Here is a 17,278-nt window from a genome sequence, read left to right as displayed (position 1 = left end):
GTGGGTTGTAAGAAGAAAATGGCTTTCCAAAATTTAAAAGATCGTTTGAAGCAAAAAATCAACAATTAGAGTATTAGGCATATCTCACCAGGAGGTCGTGAGGTCTTCATTAAGATTGTCCTACAAGCTATTCCCACTTATACGATGGCTTGTTTTCTTTTACCAAAAACGTTTTGTGTAGAATTGGAAAACATTATAAGTTTATTTTGGTGGAGGAATAATCATGGAAAGCGGGGGATGCATTGGTGTGATTGGAAGTCCTTATGTGCGCTTAAGGAAGAAGATGGTATGGGCTTTCGTCATTTGAGTTCTTTTAATAACGTTTTATTGGCCAAACAAGGTTGGCGCTTGTTACGTAACCCTAACTCTTTACTAGCGCATATTTTGAAAGCTAGATATTTTAAAGACTCTGATTTCTTAAACTCTAGTTTGGGAAATTTACCTTCTTTTACATAGTAGAGTATTTGGGTTGCGATGGGCCTTTTTTTGAAGGGTCTAGGCTGGCGGATCGGAGATGGTCAAAAAATTTCCATCTGGGACGATGTTGGATACCTAGAGATGAACAGATCAGAATTCAGAATACAAATAATAATTAGAGTCTCATTAAAGCTGCAGATCTGATTGATGCAAATTCTAAACAATGGAAGTCTGATTTGGTCCATTTTACCTTTGAGGAACAGATTGCAAAAAGGATTCTCTATATTCCTCTTCTTCTGTTTGAGCTTGAAGACTCTCTTGTTTGAAGGGGTGAGTTGTCAAGGGAGTACTCGGTTCAAAGTGGTCACAGACTTCTTTTACAAGACGATCGGAATTAATTACAGACAGATCATAAGCAATTTTACAAGAAATTATGGAAAATGGATCTACCCCTTAAAATCAAAATTACAGTTTAGAAGTTTTTATGCAACTATCGGCCTAGCTTCAGTAATCTACACTATCGTAGAATGATGGCTTCCCCTACGTGTCGGAGGTGTTAATTAGGAGCTGAAACGAGGGAACATCTTTTTCGGGAATGTCCTCTTGCAAAGGATACATGGGAGCAGTTCCATATGGTTTGGTTTAAGTCAGATGAAAGTTCAGATTTTGTTGATTGGTTGAGAAATTACCTTAGAGTCCAGATCTATGGCTATATGTAGAATGGCGGTATGTGCTTTATGGGTGATATGGACATCTCGGAACAAATTTATACATGAGGGGAAAAACCAATTAGGTGGTCAAATTGCTATTTTTGTGCAAAATTATTTAAATGAGCTTGATGGTCTAAAAAGCTTCATACCTAAAAGAAGGATCTGTGTGGACAGATGGAATGCTCCGGTGGGATCGAGGCTGAAAGTGAACTTTGACGCAGCTTTCAACAACCACAATAAAGAGTCGTGCTCTAGATTAGTGATTCGTAACAGTAAAGTAGAGGTCATTTGCTCCAAAATAGAAATGAACTCAAACATACTGTCCGTTTTTGTAGCAGAAGTAGTGGCGTGTCTCCAAGCACTGAAGCTTGGGTTACAGCTTGGGTTGAGGGAGGTGGAGGTTGAAGGTGATTCTCGGTCGGTAATCTAGAAGCTGCAAGAGAAAAAGGAGGATAGATCTGAGATTTCTGTGTATATCAAAGATTCTCTAAACCTTTGTTTTCGTTTTAATCTCCGTGTTTTTCTGTTTACAAATAGGAAGGCTAACAAGGTCGCCGATAGTCTAGCACAAGAAGGACTATAAATGAGAGACTACTTATCTGTTAAATCTGGTTTGTTACGGTGCGGTGAAGGCGATAGTAAAAGATAGGAGGTGGACAGAGGAAGTGAGAAAGGAGAGGAGAAGAAGAAATGAAGAGGCTGAAAAAAGTGTTTTGATTTTTGATTAAGCTGAGAGTTTCAATTGAGATATCTCTTTCAAAGTGCATCGGGGTAATTGAAAAGCTTCTGATAGGATTGATATGATGGGTAATTAAAGCATCTGTTTTGTTTTGCTTCCCTATGCGATTTTGCTGTTTTCCAAAAAGGTTTTGGTAATGGAGTACAACTGGAGAACGATGTTTCTAGAGTTCTCCTTTTTTGCTGTTTGCTGGATTTTGTCCTGGGCCATGTGTAGGTTTTGCTTTGTTTTTTTGTTTTTGGGCTTCTGTATGTTTTGGTTTTTTTAGCCTGTTAGTTTCGGGTTGGTTTTTAGACCTTTGAATTTATGGTGTTGATTTTGTTTTGGCCTTTTAAATAAAATCCAGTGAGTATTTTTCAAAAAAAAAATTATTTGATGTGACTTTTTTCTAATTATTGTTTTAATAGTTTGGTAATAGTCTTATAATTAAAATACACATCTATTTATCGGGAACTAATATTATACATTGGTTTATATGACTTTTATAAATGCTTTAATTTATGAAAAATTGGCTCCACAATCTTATTTTGTTTGTACTGTAATGATTTGATTCTATTTTATAATTTTTCATAAAACCCGTATTGTAATAATTTGACACTTATGATTCATTAGATATATTTGTATTTAGATGTGATTTGGACTTGTAACACTTTAAAAAAATTATATTCTATAAAAAATAGTGATCATATTTATAATAAAATCCAAAATCTATTACCCAAACAACCAAAAGTTCAAAACCCATTAAAATATCATTTGTTATGAGCAAAAATAGGGTTTTTTACCTCAATATTATAAAAAAAATTTATACACGAAAATGGGTTGTCAGCCAGATTAATTACGAAAATGATATATTTTTTAAGTTGTGCCTACCTGACAGGCGCAATCGATTTTTTTAATATTAATTTTTTTTCGTTTAAAAAATTATTATATATATTTTTTTCGGGTTAGTATACAACCCGTGTATATGGACGGGAAAAGAATACATACATTTTGCACCTATCTGACAGGCTCAACTAGTTGAGCCTATCTGACAGGCACGTCTAGTTGTGCCTTCTTGGTAGGCGCAACTAGTGGGGCCCACATTCTTAATTTTTCCCCTATATATCCCCCCGAAAATCAGATGAAGAACATATAGAAAATTTAGTAGCAAAATAGAAGTAAGAAGAGAGGGAAAAGAAGGAAAGAAAGGAAAGCAAGAAGAAGGATAAGGTATTTTAATTTATTTATTTTTAAATAGAATGTAGAATTTTGTTAGAAATTTTATTATTTAAAAGTTTGTTAGATTAATAATTTTGTTAGCTTCTGAATGAAAAATTTTGCATTAAAAATTTTATGTAGCTTTTTTGCTATTCGAAACTATTTTGAGAATTTTAAAATTTTTTTAACAGATCTAGTATTGAATATGGAGAATCAGTTTTTCGTATGCGTTTATTTTGATGGAGAAATTTTGACAACAAGCGTAGGATGTATATTTGACTGTCGCAAACAAGTAGTAATGAGATTCAATAGAAATATCTTTTTTGATGATATGAAGAAAAAAATTATTGAAAAAATTTATAAACGCTGTGGGAGAAGTATCTCGAACCTTTTCTACAAGTTTCCAGTTTCGACGGATCCCATAAAATTCACCGAAATGGAGCATGTAGACGATGAAGAGGTGGAGACAATGGTCGCTCTTTATTGTGGGACTTGGAGCAATCAATATACTCTTTATTGTGGGACATGAAGCTCAAGAACCGTGTATAGTGGTTCCGGTCTCATACGTTGGTAGTCAATCAACTATACATGGGATCGACATTGATCTTAATGCTGCACCCGAGACTGCTGTGGTTGGTGATGATGTATACCATACACTACAGGAAAATAGACTTTTAGCGGCGTTTATAAGCGCCGCAAAAAACGTTGCTATATGTAACGCCGCTAAAGACTAGGACTTATAGCGGCGCTTATATAAAAAACGCCGCTAAAGACCAGGACTTTTAGCGGCGCTTTTTAAAAAACGCCGCTAGTGACTAGGACTTTTAGCTGTGCTTTTTTAAAAACGCTGCTAAAGACCAGGACTTATAGCGACGCTTATATAAAAAACGTCGCTAAAGACCAGGACTTTTAGCAGCGCTTTTTTAAAAAACGCCGCTAATTTGCCCAGTTTTGCAATATGTATTTTGCGCCTATATCCAACCCTCCTGCAAGAAATTCAACCAAAAACAGCAAATATACTATGAAATCCAACCAAAACCCGTAAATTTAAATAATACAAAATTATACGAGAAATATATTATATAAATTGTAAATGAATATTCAAAATATTCTTACAATAATGTTAAAAGTTACAAGAAAACAAATGTCTAAGATGGCGGATTTTGAAATTGCTGGAACATAGTCATCATAGACTGAAGCTGTAGCTGGAGTTCATTGTATTTTCTGTTCTGCTCCGCCTCCCTCGCTGCTGCCTCCACTCTAAGTTGAGAAATGTGCTCATCTGTGCTAGCTTGTATCTGAACTATCTGATCTTTTAGCCTCTGAACTTCAGCTTGACTTTGACTCCCGGAAGGCATGTATTGGTGAGAGATGGATCCAAAATATTGGGTCGGGTTAACACCAGATCCTTGAAATCTAACTCGACCATACCTTTCAAGACCCAAAACTTCATTAATAATTCTATTATCAATATCCTCAAAATTAACAGAACTATCAGTCGAAGCAATCGCTTCATACTCTGCCTTCTTATCTTTTAGTTTCTCCTAATAAATCAGTCAAAGAGTTAGAAACAAAATATACAATAAAAAGGAATACAACATAACATTATTTAAAATTAAACTAATAAAAACGACGAATTAAAACATTATAAATAAATATTATAAATATTTATAATGAATCAAATTTTATTAACTAAATATACCATAATTTCTGCAGCCTCAGATGTCATCGGAGTTCCATCTTTTTTCCTGTGCGTAATGTCAAAAAGCTGAAGGCGTCCAACTTTTTGACCAGACGAGGCTTCCTACAATATAGTAGTAAAAATATTATTTAATAGTAAAAAGTCATTAATACTTGATAGAATTAATAAATACATAGTACCGCGGACTGAGCTACACAAGCAAAACTTCTCGACCCTGTCGTGTGCGTAAATTTTTGTTTTTGCCTGCTGCTTGTTCCAACTCGCTCATGGTCCTACATAATGAAATTATTATTACGTATATAGTAAATACTATAAACCGAAAAATTTATAAGAGTTTGCAAGTACATAATACCTCTCCTTTCTTCGAATTCCAAAATCGAATCGCATCTTCCCATTGGTACCTCAGCATTCCCGGTGGGACATTTTGCAATTTTTCTTCGAGGCTTATGAGTTTTTTAAAATATTCTTTTTTCAAACTGCTTTTATGGTCTCTCTATTTTTTACCCAATGCCTTCTTGATATAGGCATCAGAGACCTCTAAAGCAAACCTCTCCTAAAAAACACAAGTTTAGGAATTAAATATAAATGAAACTTAAACCAAAGTATTATAAATTACATTAACGTTTTGTTACCTTAATATTAGAGAGAGCTTGATTTTTATTGCTATCAGGCATGTTATGCCATGATTTGTATTTGATGGGCAACATATTGGTATTTCGTGCTATAATGCCCAAATTGCCTGCTAAAAGTCGAGCTTCTTGTCCAACAGGCTGACCATCGCTGTTTCTAGTTACTTTGACACGCTCGATAGAATTTAAGTTATATAAATCTGTTAGGAGCGTACGTCCTCGACCTCTGCGCGTCCCACCATTTTCAGCTGAAAAATAATATATTATTACTATATTGAAATTTAAAAATAAATCAGTAATAAAATTTAATACAATTTGTAAAATAAACTTAACATTACTTTGAAATTCCACAGACTCATCAAGTGTCTCCGGCACGCTTGCAGATCCAACAACTGTCTGCTGTTCAGTACTTACTTCTTCCGAATTTGTAGTATTTTGTACAATACTAAGATCTCTTAATCTTCTTCTAGGCATTTTTCCTGCAACACATAAAATAGTTAAAATTTTAGTAAGAAATAACAACAATAGTAAATATAAAATAGTTAAATTATATAACATGACCAATGTTAAAATTATAACATTACATATAAAAAAAATCATAAAATCTTACTACATCAGAAATCGTAAATATTTTCGTCCATATCCTGACGAACCCATTGAAATTGTGTACTAGTACTAGGAATATTTTCATTTAAGTTTTGTTCTGGAAAAGGAAAAGTTTCTGATCTTTCAACGATGTCATCTCTACTTCCATTCCCCATGTCAAACAAGTCTTTAGGGGTGTTTCGGAGTACAACGTACCAACCCTCATCAATTGGATCTTTCGAGCAAAAAACTTGTTTAATTTGAGAAGAAAATACATACGGCTCGTCTATCAAATGTTCTCCAGTGTGAATTAAACGAGAGAAATTCACCATTGTAAAACCAAACTGATCATTTTTAATTCCGCGAACAGTATTAGCATCAGCCCAATCACATCGAAATAAGACAACTTTCCATTTTCCATAGTAATCCAACTCAATAATGTCTGTTAGAAGTCCGTAATACTCCATATTTCCCTCGACAGGATTACTGTCCCTAGCACTAGCGTAACTTGTAATTAAAGAATTAACAACTACTTCACAATTTCGAGTTCTCCTCAATCTCTCGCGATATTTGGTATGAAATCTGAATCCATTCATGATGAAGCCACTATATCTTTTTACTACTCGATTCGGACATTGGGAAAGCCATTTAACTTCGTCATTAACAACATTCGCACTCCAAACCTATTGAATCAAAAGTAAATTGAGTAATTGTAAATGTTATGAGAAAACATTATTATTTGTCAATAAAATGTTGAGTTGCATACCGTTGGGCTTAACCATTCATGAAAAGATTCTGCGAATAACCTATTAATCTCGTGATGTTGTAATCTTCGTGAGCGTGAACGAGATCTTAAGACTTGTTTGTACTCACTATGTTAAAAACATGTTTAATTCGTTAAAAAATAAACAAATCAAAAAAAGATGAATATTTATCATATTCTAGAACTTACTTGCGTAATTGTTCAAGTGCATCGTGGTGGAAAAGAACATATCTATGTGCTTGTATCCAAGATCGGTCATCTATTTCTGCAATTTCAACTTTGCCATTGGTTCTCCATAACTTTGAAATAAATAAGTTTCAGCCAAGCTAGGATCATTGAGTCCGGCATTTCTACTTGGTCTATTCAATCTTGTTTCAACATCTTCTAAATATCTAGAACAGAATGTCATATACTCCTCTGCCAAGTAGCCTTCAGTAATTGATCCTTCCGGATAATGCTTGTTACGGCAATAAGACCTCAATTTGCTTAGGAACCTAAACACCATATACAACATTATCAAAACTGGTAACTATAGGTATAAAGGTGAATGTCTTTGAAATAAATTAGCACATTTCAATTGGATAAATCCAACGATAGAAAACCAGACCACCAATTATTGCTTCATTAGGGAGATGAATGACAAGGTGCACCATAATAGTGAAGAAGGAAGGTGGAAAGATCTTCTCCAAATTGCATAATGTCAAAGCGGCTCGATCTTGTACTTTTTCAAGTTCTTCAACATTCAGAACTTTGCCAAAAATTGCTTTCATTATATTGGACAGTTCAATTATACAGGACGTTACCTTCTTTGACATACAGCACCGTAAAGCAACTATAAGTAGATCTTGCATCAAGATGTGATAGTCATGTGATTTTAATGAATATAGTCTTCGATCTTTAAGACTTACACATCGAGATATATTTGATGCATATGCATCCAGAACCTTTATATCCTTCAACACCGTGCAAAACATTTCTTTCTCTTCCTTTGACATTGCAAAAATTGTAGGCGGCAACCGATATTTTCCATTAGGAAGTACTTGGAGATGAAGATCACGCCTAATTCCCATTTGAACTAAATCAAGTCGACTCTGAAGATTATCTTTTGATTTACTATCGACGTTCAAAATTGTCTGGATGATGTTCTTGCAGACATTCTTCTCAATATGCATCACATCAAGATTGTGGCGTAATATGTGATGCTCCCAATAAGGCAACTCAAAAAAAATACTTCTTTTCTTCCACAATTCTGCCTCATTAGGGTCATCCTCATTGTCAGATTCATCATCAGATTCATCCCTCGATCGTCTATTTGTTTGCCTGTTAGATGGTTGATTCAGCTTCCCGTAACTGAAATCCATATCTTTTAACATGAATAAGATTTTAGATCCAATGGTCTGCTTAGGAGCTTTTTTCAACTCTTCAGTACCGTCAAATAAAGCCCTCTAAAATCTATAGCTATGATTTTCATCTAACCACCGACGGTGCCCCATATAGCAGAACTTCTTCCCATTATATAACCACTGTGAACACGTTTGAGCAGCACAACAAGAACAAGCATAACGTTCTCTGGTACTCCAACCAGAAAAATTCGCATATGCCGGGAAATCATTAATTGTCCACAGCAAAGCAGCAAGTAGGTAAAAGTTCTCCTTTCTCAATACATCATACGTCTCAACACCCGCCCATAATTGTTTTAACTCTTCAATAAGTGGCTGTAGATATATGTCAATATCATTTTTGGGGCCTTTCTCTCCGGGGATAATCATAGATAGTATCAAAAAAGATTGCTTCATGCAGAGCCATGGAGGCAAATTATAAGAAACAAGGACCACAGGCCAAGTACTGTACGAGGTGCTCATGATTTTAAAAGGATTAAATTCGTTAGATGCTAACCCGAGCCTTACACTCCGAGGATCACTTGCAAAGCTTGGAAATTTATTGTCAAATGATTTCCATGCTAAAGAATCTGCAGGATGCCTTAATAATCCATCATCCGTTCGTTGATCATGATGCCACGTCATAAACTCGACTGTCTTTGACGACATGAATAGCCTTTGAAGCCTTGGGATTAGCGGGAAATAACGCAAAATCTTGTTCGGCTTCCTTATTGACTGTGGCCCATATTCATCTGCATTAACATCTTCCGCATCTCTATTCATCCAACGAGATTTACCGCAAACATGACAAGATTGTTGATTTCTCCGATCACCCCAATACAACATGCAATCATTTGGGCAACTATGAATTTTGTTGTACCCAAGGCCCAAATATTTTATCACTTTCTTCATGTCTTTACATGATTGAGGGATTTTTGCAAACGAGAACATTTCTCTCAAAAGCTCTAACAGCATTGTTAAAGAGTTTCCGGTCCACCCTCCCAAACATTTTAAGTGGAAAAGGCGAATACAGAATGACATTTTCGAAAATTTTGATCCCTCATAAAGTTCTTCATTCATTTCACCAAGTAACGTGTAGAACTTCGCCGCTTCTTCATTCGGTTGTTCATCCGGTACACTTCTTCTCATTTCCATAAAAGTATTCCCACCGATATTATAATCATCGGATGCAACATAGTTTGGTGGAAATGATCGGAAACCTTCACTCCGCATATTAAATGCATCCCACATCATACCTTCCATGTCATCTTCTCTAACATACTGACGGTAACCACTATAAGGATAACCCGGATTAATCGTCGAAGAGGCTCCACTAGGTGTACACTCTCCATGGAAAATCCATTTTTTATACCCCCGAATGAAGCCATCAACAATTAGATGTTCGTAGACAATTTCACGATAATGCCAATAGATATTGCCACACTTCTTACACGGGCAAATAATCATATTCTCTTGGCTTGAATTGTGAAATGCAAAATCTAAAAAATATTGCACTCCATTTTGATACTCGTTGCTTGCCCTTGAGAAATTCATCCAAGTCCTATCCATTTCGTAGTTGTTGAAGTCTAAAGTTGGCAATAAGTTACACGGGTAAGTTGTTTATTATGTAAGTCTTGATATGATATATTTTTATGTTTTATGTAAGTTATGCAGATTATGTAAGTTATGAAATTTGAACTTTAAACTATATGCTTTTAAGGAAATTATTAGATTAAACTACATGTATTAGTTAAGTTATGTAAGTTGTTATGTACGTTATGTGAGTTATGTAAATTATGTAAGTTATGTGAGTTATGTAAGTTGTTATGTAAATTATGTAAGTTATGTGAGTTATGTAAGTTGTTATGTAAATTATGTAAGTTATATGAGTTATGTAAGTTATGTAATTTATTTAAGTAATGATCAATATTAATACTATTTTGATAAAAATTAGTTATAACTTTTAAAGACATTTAAAAATATTAAATATTAAAATCAAACATTATTAATATAAAAAAATAGTAATTTGAATATAATAATATCAAAAAAGAATCATAGTTTAATTTTTATAAGTAAATTGGAAATTAATTAAGGTTATATAAACATTCAATAGTAAATGAGATTGATAGAACTTTTTCCAAGTCTTTTTGAATTTTTTAAGATTCATCATACGTAGCGTTGTTACACATAGGGAGGATCCATTATATCTTACAGCTCGATATAAGGCAACCCGTCAGGTTTGCAACCTATATACTTTGAATCTTTAAAATATTTAAAATAAGGTTGGAGAGAAGGTCAGCTATTGTTGTAATTTTAATGAACAAGCAAGCTACATGGTAATAAATATTCAATAGTAAATGAGATCGATAGAACTTTTTCCAAGTCTTTTTGAATTTTTTAAGATTCATCGTACGTGGCGTTGTTACACCTAGGGAGGATCCATTATATCTTACAGCTCGATATAAGGCAACCCGTCAGGTTTCCAGCCCATATACTTTGAATCTTTAAAATTTTTAAAATAAGGTTGGAGAGAAGGTCAGCTATTGTTGTAATTTTAATGGACAAGCAAGCTACATGGTAATAAAATTAATTCATACTTATTCATACTTAAGTTGAATCAAATAATAATTAAGTTGAACCAAATATAAAAACTTATTCATACTAAAAATGGCTATGATATAGGCAAGTTTGTCATACGTCCAGCTTTTCTAATGCAATCATCAGCGAGTATTCCATTTAATCAACTAATTTTTATTTTTTGATAAGTAATTTTTTGAATGAAAAAAATTTGAGTTAAGTAATATTTTATGATAAGTATTATTTTAGTATCTTAACTAAATTTAATATTTTATCAAGTTAAGTAAAATTAAATTTGAGTCGTATCGAATAAAATTGAGTGAAATTATTCGAGTTCAATTAAAAAAGGAAAACATATCAAATTAAAATCTTATTATCGTGTAACTAATTTATAAATATTTTCAAAAAAAATTAAAAATAAATTGGAAACAAAATAGTTCTACTCAAAACACAACTAGCAATTAAATCTATACAAAATCGCAGCCCCAATATATTAATTTTTCGAAAATAATCATAATAAAACTATTATTGATTAGAATTTTGAAGTAAAACGTACCTTAATAATTTCAACAACCTGGTCTACTCCACTTTCACCAGCAAACAGAGGCTGGAGTCAAAAAAGTAGAATTTGTTAAGTAAGTTAAACCGAAAATGCATAGAAATAAGGAAAAAAATTTAGCAACGAAACATGTACCTAGAACAGATGTCAATGGTTGTGGTGTATTCAGTTGCACCAAATATTAATTCAGGTGCTCGAGAGTACCTAGAACAAATGTAAGATTATAAGAGTAGCACCAAATATATTTCAGTTTAAGAAAATATAAAAACTTTATCAATATCAGTACAAAATATTAATTCGAAGATTAAATGGCAGCTTTAGTTGAACCAATAGTTGCAGGAGGAGCAGGAAGCAGTAACTGATGCTGAATCTGGTCCAAACAGAAAGTGTTTTTTTTAGTGAAGCAGCAATCTAAAGAAAAATCTGATATGCCTTTGTATATATGCCAAGAATTCCAGCCTCATCTATTCTAATCCTTAGATAATCGCTGCCTCAACAAAGTACATTTAGTATAAACTCATCCTCGCAAAAAATAACTCTTTCAGTGCTTGAAAACAAATCAGTTAGAGGTGAATAAAAAGCATAATATGCTTGAACTCAATTGTTGTGCTTCTAGATTTCCCTCAATCTTACGACTACATTGCTTATTTACAGGCTTACAAGACTTCAGCACCAAACAAGAAATAAATGAGATGAACATATTATTTCGTTCTTGATTTTTACCATATTAATTATCAATATGATACCCTTGAATTGTCACCAAAATAATTTTCAATTAATCACAAATTTAATCACCAAATACTCTTCAAATAATGTTTAGGCGAAAAATTCTCTATCTTATTAGCCATGACACTTTTTATATACTTATCATAATCCATCAGAGTAGGTTTGACCCGTTAGGACTATGTGCATTGAAGTCTTTACTATCCTCAAATTACATCTTGAGAATTATCAAATAAATCATTGTAATGTTGCTGTCAACTAAATTGAATGATATACTATGTCAGAATTGCCAACCTTTCAAAGCGGCGTTTAAATTTAGGCCAAACTACCATAAAGACTTGAAAACAAAAATCATTAGAACTCATTGTCAAAGAAATTGTCCAAATTTCTGTCCCAAAGGGTTTAAATTTAGGCCACCCTACCAAGTATTAAAATTTGAAGACTAATTCTGTTTACACAGTATGCAATACCTGGCCTACTGCATGGAGAAGGTACTTCTGAAGTCGTGTATCTTTCTCAATTTCTGCTCCTAGAATGCATTCAAAGATTCTATGTAAGACTCCAGCCCAATGAAAATGCTAAATAAATCAGAACATTAGAAGTCTAACCTGTTGCTATGTGTAATAAAAACTGTTTGCAAGGGTCCAGTCCAATGATGTTGTATCGTCCTGGTTTTTTGGTTTTGTCTTTCCCACCAGAGGACCCTAATTCTGAAGACCCACTAATGGGAACAATGCAAAGTGCTGCAGTCACTACAGCATCATGTCGCCTGTGGGTGGCAGCAACTGCACCAGGAGAAACATCATAAACAAGATCACCACTCACAACCTGCAGGAACATGAAGAGGGCTGTAAGGAAAGAAGCTAGTTTGTTTGGGAACTCAAACACAATTAATGAAAAAAACTCTAACCAAAATGTCTTTTGCAGTGACGTAGTGTGAGATCGCCCTAAGTGCCCCAGCCGTTCCAATATCCTCAGGGACTGCAGCAATCTGCAACATCAGATAAAAGGAAACCAGTTAGTTATTAAACTAGGAAAATGAGAGTATCTCACCACAAACAAATATGATTCATAGTCACAAGAATGGCATACAACCTTACAACCTTAAAGAACATATTTATGAAAACAGAAATGAAGTGAAACATGTATGCATGCATGGTTATCTTAGATATAGTTTTTTGGAACTGAAGAAAGAAAAAAGGAAAATCTTACACTAATAGACTGAACATATGTGATTAAGGGATTCTGCATGTGCGAACAAGTGGAGTTTCGTAAAGTACATGCATAACCTGATTAGGAAGCTTCAGAATAATGATAATAACAAATTCTGACACTGAACAGTACTGATTGCAAAAACTGAGAACAGAAATAGTTAACAGCATGGAGAAAGAGAAAGTATAAAAGGGAAAATACTAAAGCACTTTCAAGTCTACTTTTTGACCAAGGATATCTCTTGATGGCAACAATCATAACAGGACAGTTCACTTTGAAGCTGCATAATGTGGTTCTCAAGATGCCAAAATAATGAATTTTACCTTCTTTTTTCAAGTACTAGATAACGTAAGACTACAGTGTAAAGAGGAAAGACATGAAACGCATAAGATTCTATAAAATGAGCAAAGCCCTAATGGATGAAATTACCATATTAAGCAACCTCGACTGTTAAAATGCCACAACAAGAAAATTACTGCTTCCATTTCTGCATCAATTAGTTCTATGTTCTAACAATCAAAATCAATGGAATTTGGTAAAATTATGGTTAATAATCAGAGACCGATGGGCAACGGCGAATGGGGGAGATGAGCAAGCAACTAGGGTTTTCTATGTTGAGATTTGAGAGTGAGGGTTTTCAATCTCTTATTTGAGTAAATCCCAAGCAATAATTCATTTATAACGATTAAAATTCTTTCCATGAATCAAAGGTTTATATACAGAAACATATGTGTATATATATTTTTCCTTTCCATGAATCCTTATGGCATGAATGATGATTAAAGGAAAATACTTACTGATTAGTGGCGGTAGAGGACGGCGACGCAGCAGAGGGGACACTCGACAGCACAGGGCGAAGGCGACGGATGAGATGGGGAGATTGGGGATTTCAGAATGGGGGCAAACAAGCTGATGAAAATGTTTAAGTTAAAAGTTTAATTTGTTTGTAAGGAAGCAACGCCGTTAAATTCGAATTTGGGATGCAACTTTGCGGCGTTTATATCACAAACGCCACTAAAAGTTTAATTGCGTGTAGTGAAACGACATCGTACAAGGCTAATAGGTATTTCACTTTTGCGGCGTTTAACAAAAACGCCACTAAAACTTAGTTCCCTGACTTAAAACAGCGTCGCAGTTGGCAATTTGGTATTGAATTCTGCGGCGTTTGTGAAAGCGCCACTAAAAATTTGTTTTGAAACGCAGTCGTTTAAGACAAATGCTAATGTAATTTGGCGGTGTTTTTTGGAAACGCCACTAAATATAAACTGAAACTGCATATTTTTTGTGGAATAAAAAACATATTTGCGGCGTTTTAAGGCTAAACGCCACTAAATTTATTTCCCTTATACTGAAACGGTGCTGTTTTTACAAATTTTATTACTTTTTAGTGCCTTTCTTTGTTTATCAAATTTTTTTAAAATCTAATATTTTAATATATGAAATGGATTAGATTAAATATTTCTAAATATAAAAGCATTAATTCATATATATAAATTAATTAATTAAAAAATTGATGTTAATTACATCAATAATTGCGTTAATATTTTACAATAATGTGCACGCTAAATCACTTTTCATGTATGCTTTTGAGATTTAACCATTTTGATATATATCATTTTAAAATAATAATTTATATATATTTATCTTATAAATTAAAATCCAAAATTATATCCTAATTAAACCCGAAAGCTTAAACTCTAAACTTAAAATCCTAAACCCTAAACTCTAAACACTAACTAAACCTCAAACCCCAGACTAATTAAACCCCTAGAACCATACGCTGTAACCCCTAAACCAACCATAAATCCTAGACCATAAAGCCCAAACTATAAACTCTAAAAATCGTTAACCCGTGAACTTTAATATTAAAACCCTAAACCCTAAAATACAATAAACCCTAAAACTCAAACTCTAAAACATAAACCCATAACACAAAATAATAAAAATTATATCATAAACCCTAAACTAATAATTTAATCGTAGACATTTAACCTAAAATACATACCCCTAAACCTTAAAATAACATAATCTTTTTACGGCGTTTTTAAAAAAACGGCGCCCTTTCTTTGTTTATCAATTTTTTTAAATCTACTATTTTAATATATCAAATGGTTTAGATTAAATATTTTTAAATATTTAAGCATTAATTCATATATATAAATTAATTAAATAAAAAATGATGTTAATTATAACAATAATTGCTTTAATATTTCACAATCATGTGCACGTTAAATCACTTTTCATGTATGCTTTTGAGATTTAACCTATTTTGATATATATTCTTTTAAAATAATAATTTATATATATTTATCTTATAAATTAAAATCCAAAATTATATCCTAAAACCGAAAGCTTAAACCCTAAACTCTAGCTAAACCACAAATACCAAACCCTAAAACCATGCACCGTAACCCCTAAACCAATCATAAATTAATCTTAGACCATAAACCCCAAACTATAAACTCTAAAAATTGTTAACCCTAAATCTTAAAATAACATAATATTTTTACGGTATTTTAGAACAAACGCCACTAATGCCTCTATATAACGACGTCGTTTTCCTCAACAATTTTGCGGCATTTTAAGAAAAACACCGCTAATGCTGATATATTGCGGCGTTTTATATAAAACACCACTAGTGCATCTACAGCCGCTGTTGCGGCGTTTTCAAAGAAGCGCCGCTAATTCTTATGTTTTGCGGCGTTTTAGTAAAACGCCACTAAAGCCTCCATAGTTACGTCGTCGTTTCTCTCAAGACTTTTGAGGCATTTTTATAAAAGCGCCGCGAATTCTGGTATATTGTGGCATTTTCCGTGAAACACCACTAATGCCTCTATGGCTAATTAGCATACGTCGTCGTTTTGTCAACACTTTTGCGGCGTTTCATAAAAAACGCCGCTAATGCTCGATTATTTGCGGCGGTTGTTTCATAAGCGCCTCTAATAGTGATCTTTTGCGGCGTTTTTTAACAAGCGCCACTATAGCTCTAACCTTTAGCGGCGTTTTCTTTCATGCGCCACTAATGTATAACGGTGGAGGCGTTTTTTGGATAAACGCCGCTAAAAGTCTGTTTTCTTGTAGTGATAGTAGTGATCCTTCTGATCATGAAGTCGATAGTGAAAGTGATCCCGACGTGGATGAGGTCCCGGATGATATTGACGATGAAGGGGTGAATGAGGAAGTAAATGTTAATGCATTTTCAGTCGGGAACTAGATTCATCGTATTGTGATACATAATAATACTGGGGCACACATGTCTCGGATAGACCCCGATGCGCCGCATGTAGTCGAGTTCCCAGAGTACCCTAAAACACAATCTGCTCATCGGATGGCCGTATATTCTGATCCTGAGGAGTTGTTCGTGGGCCAGAGATTCGAAAATAAGGAAGAGTGCGTATTTTCCATTAAACGGTATAGTAAGAATATATCAGTAGACTATAAAGTCATCGTGTTTAAACTGACATTATATATTGGTGAGTGTTGGAAGTCGGCGGAAGGCTACAATTGGCGGGTACGAGCTACATTTATCCAAAAGCCGCAGATGTGAGAGATACAAAAATTTGTTGGGCCTCACACATGCACTTCATCACATATGACAAAAGATCATCAAAAACTTGATTCCAAAACTATCTGTACGTGCATCACGCCAATGGTTGAAGACATGCCAACCATTAAAGTTTCGATACTGATTGCCAAAAAACAGACACGATTCCAGTATCGAATGTCATACCGGAAGGCATGGATAGCTAAACAAATGGCAATGGAGCAATTGTACGGAGATTTCGATGCATCTTATAATGAGTTGTAGGGATGGATTGCCACTATGAGGGAGTACGTACCAGGGACTGCCATTGAGTTGTAGATACGACCTTATTACGGCCCGAAGAGCAACTATAACCGAGAAAAAGAATTTTCCAACAGATGTTCTGGATGTTTGATCCATGTGTACGTGCATTTCCCTACTGCAAGCTGTTTGTGCAAGTAGATAGAACATGGTTATACGGTAAATATACACAGATCTTATTTCTTGCGATTGCTCAGGACGGGAACAATAACGTGCTCCTGATTGCGTTTGCCATTGTAGAT

At 34.1% G+C, this 17,278-nt stretch overlaps 1 protein-coding gene and 2 long non-coding RNA genes across 3 annotated transcripts; all 3 read right to left on the bottom strand.

Annotated features, from left to right (window-relative positions):
• Positions 1–299: 299 nt before the first annotated feature.
• On the bottom strand, positions 300–2,140 carry LOC121229030 (uncharacterized). The gene is made up of 4 exons (XR_005926454.1): positions 1,448–2,140; positions 1,277–1,348; positions 668–788; positions 300–552 (listed from the first exon to the last, which is right to left on the bottom strand). It is a non-coding gene; the product is annotated as an uncharacterized lncRNA (long non-coding RNA).
• Positions 2,141–4,115: 1,975 nt separating this feature from the next.
• Positions 4,116–5,168, bottom strand: LOC121229029 (uncharacterized). Its single transcript, XM_041112152.1, has 3 exons — positions 5,118–5,168; positions 4,766–4,867; positions 4,116–4,607 (listed from the first exon to the last, which is right to left on the bottom strand). The coding sequence occupies exons 2-3, from the start codon at positions 4,790–4,792 to the stop codon at positions 4,212–4,214; spliced, it is 423 nt and encodes a 140-aa protein (XP_040968086.1). The 5' UTR covers positions 4,793–4,867; positions 5,118–5,168; the 3' UTR covers positions 4,116–4,211.
• Positions 5,169–5,397: 229 nt separating this feature from the next.
• On the bottom strand, positions 5,398–14,343 carry LOC107903143 (uncharacterized). The gene is made up of 8 exons (XR_005926453.1): positions 13,990–14,343; positions 12,891–12,971; positions 12,589–12,808; positions 12,451–12,509; positions 11,393–11,461; positions 11,255–11,305; positions 5,733–5,873; positions 5,398–5,642 (listed from the first exon to the last, which is right to left on the bottom strand). It is a non-coding gene; the product is annotated as an uncharacterized lncRNA (long non-coding RNA).
• Positions 14,344–17,278: the final 2,935 nt, after the last annotated feature.

Source organism: Gossypium hirsutum, chromosome A05 (genome assembly GCF_007990345.1).
Source record: "Gossypium hirsutum isolate 1008001.06 chromosome A05, Gossypium_hirsutum_v2.1, whole genome shotgun sequence".
Classification (NCBI taxonomy): Eukaryota; Viridiplantae; Streptophyta; class Magnoliopsida; order Malvales; family Malvaceae; genus Gossypium; species Gossypium hirsutum.
The sequence above is the reverse complement of the archived record's forward strand: the minus strand, read 5'-3'. Positions and strand labels throughout refer to the sequence as shown.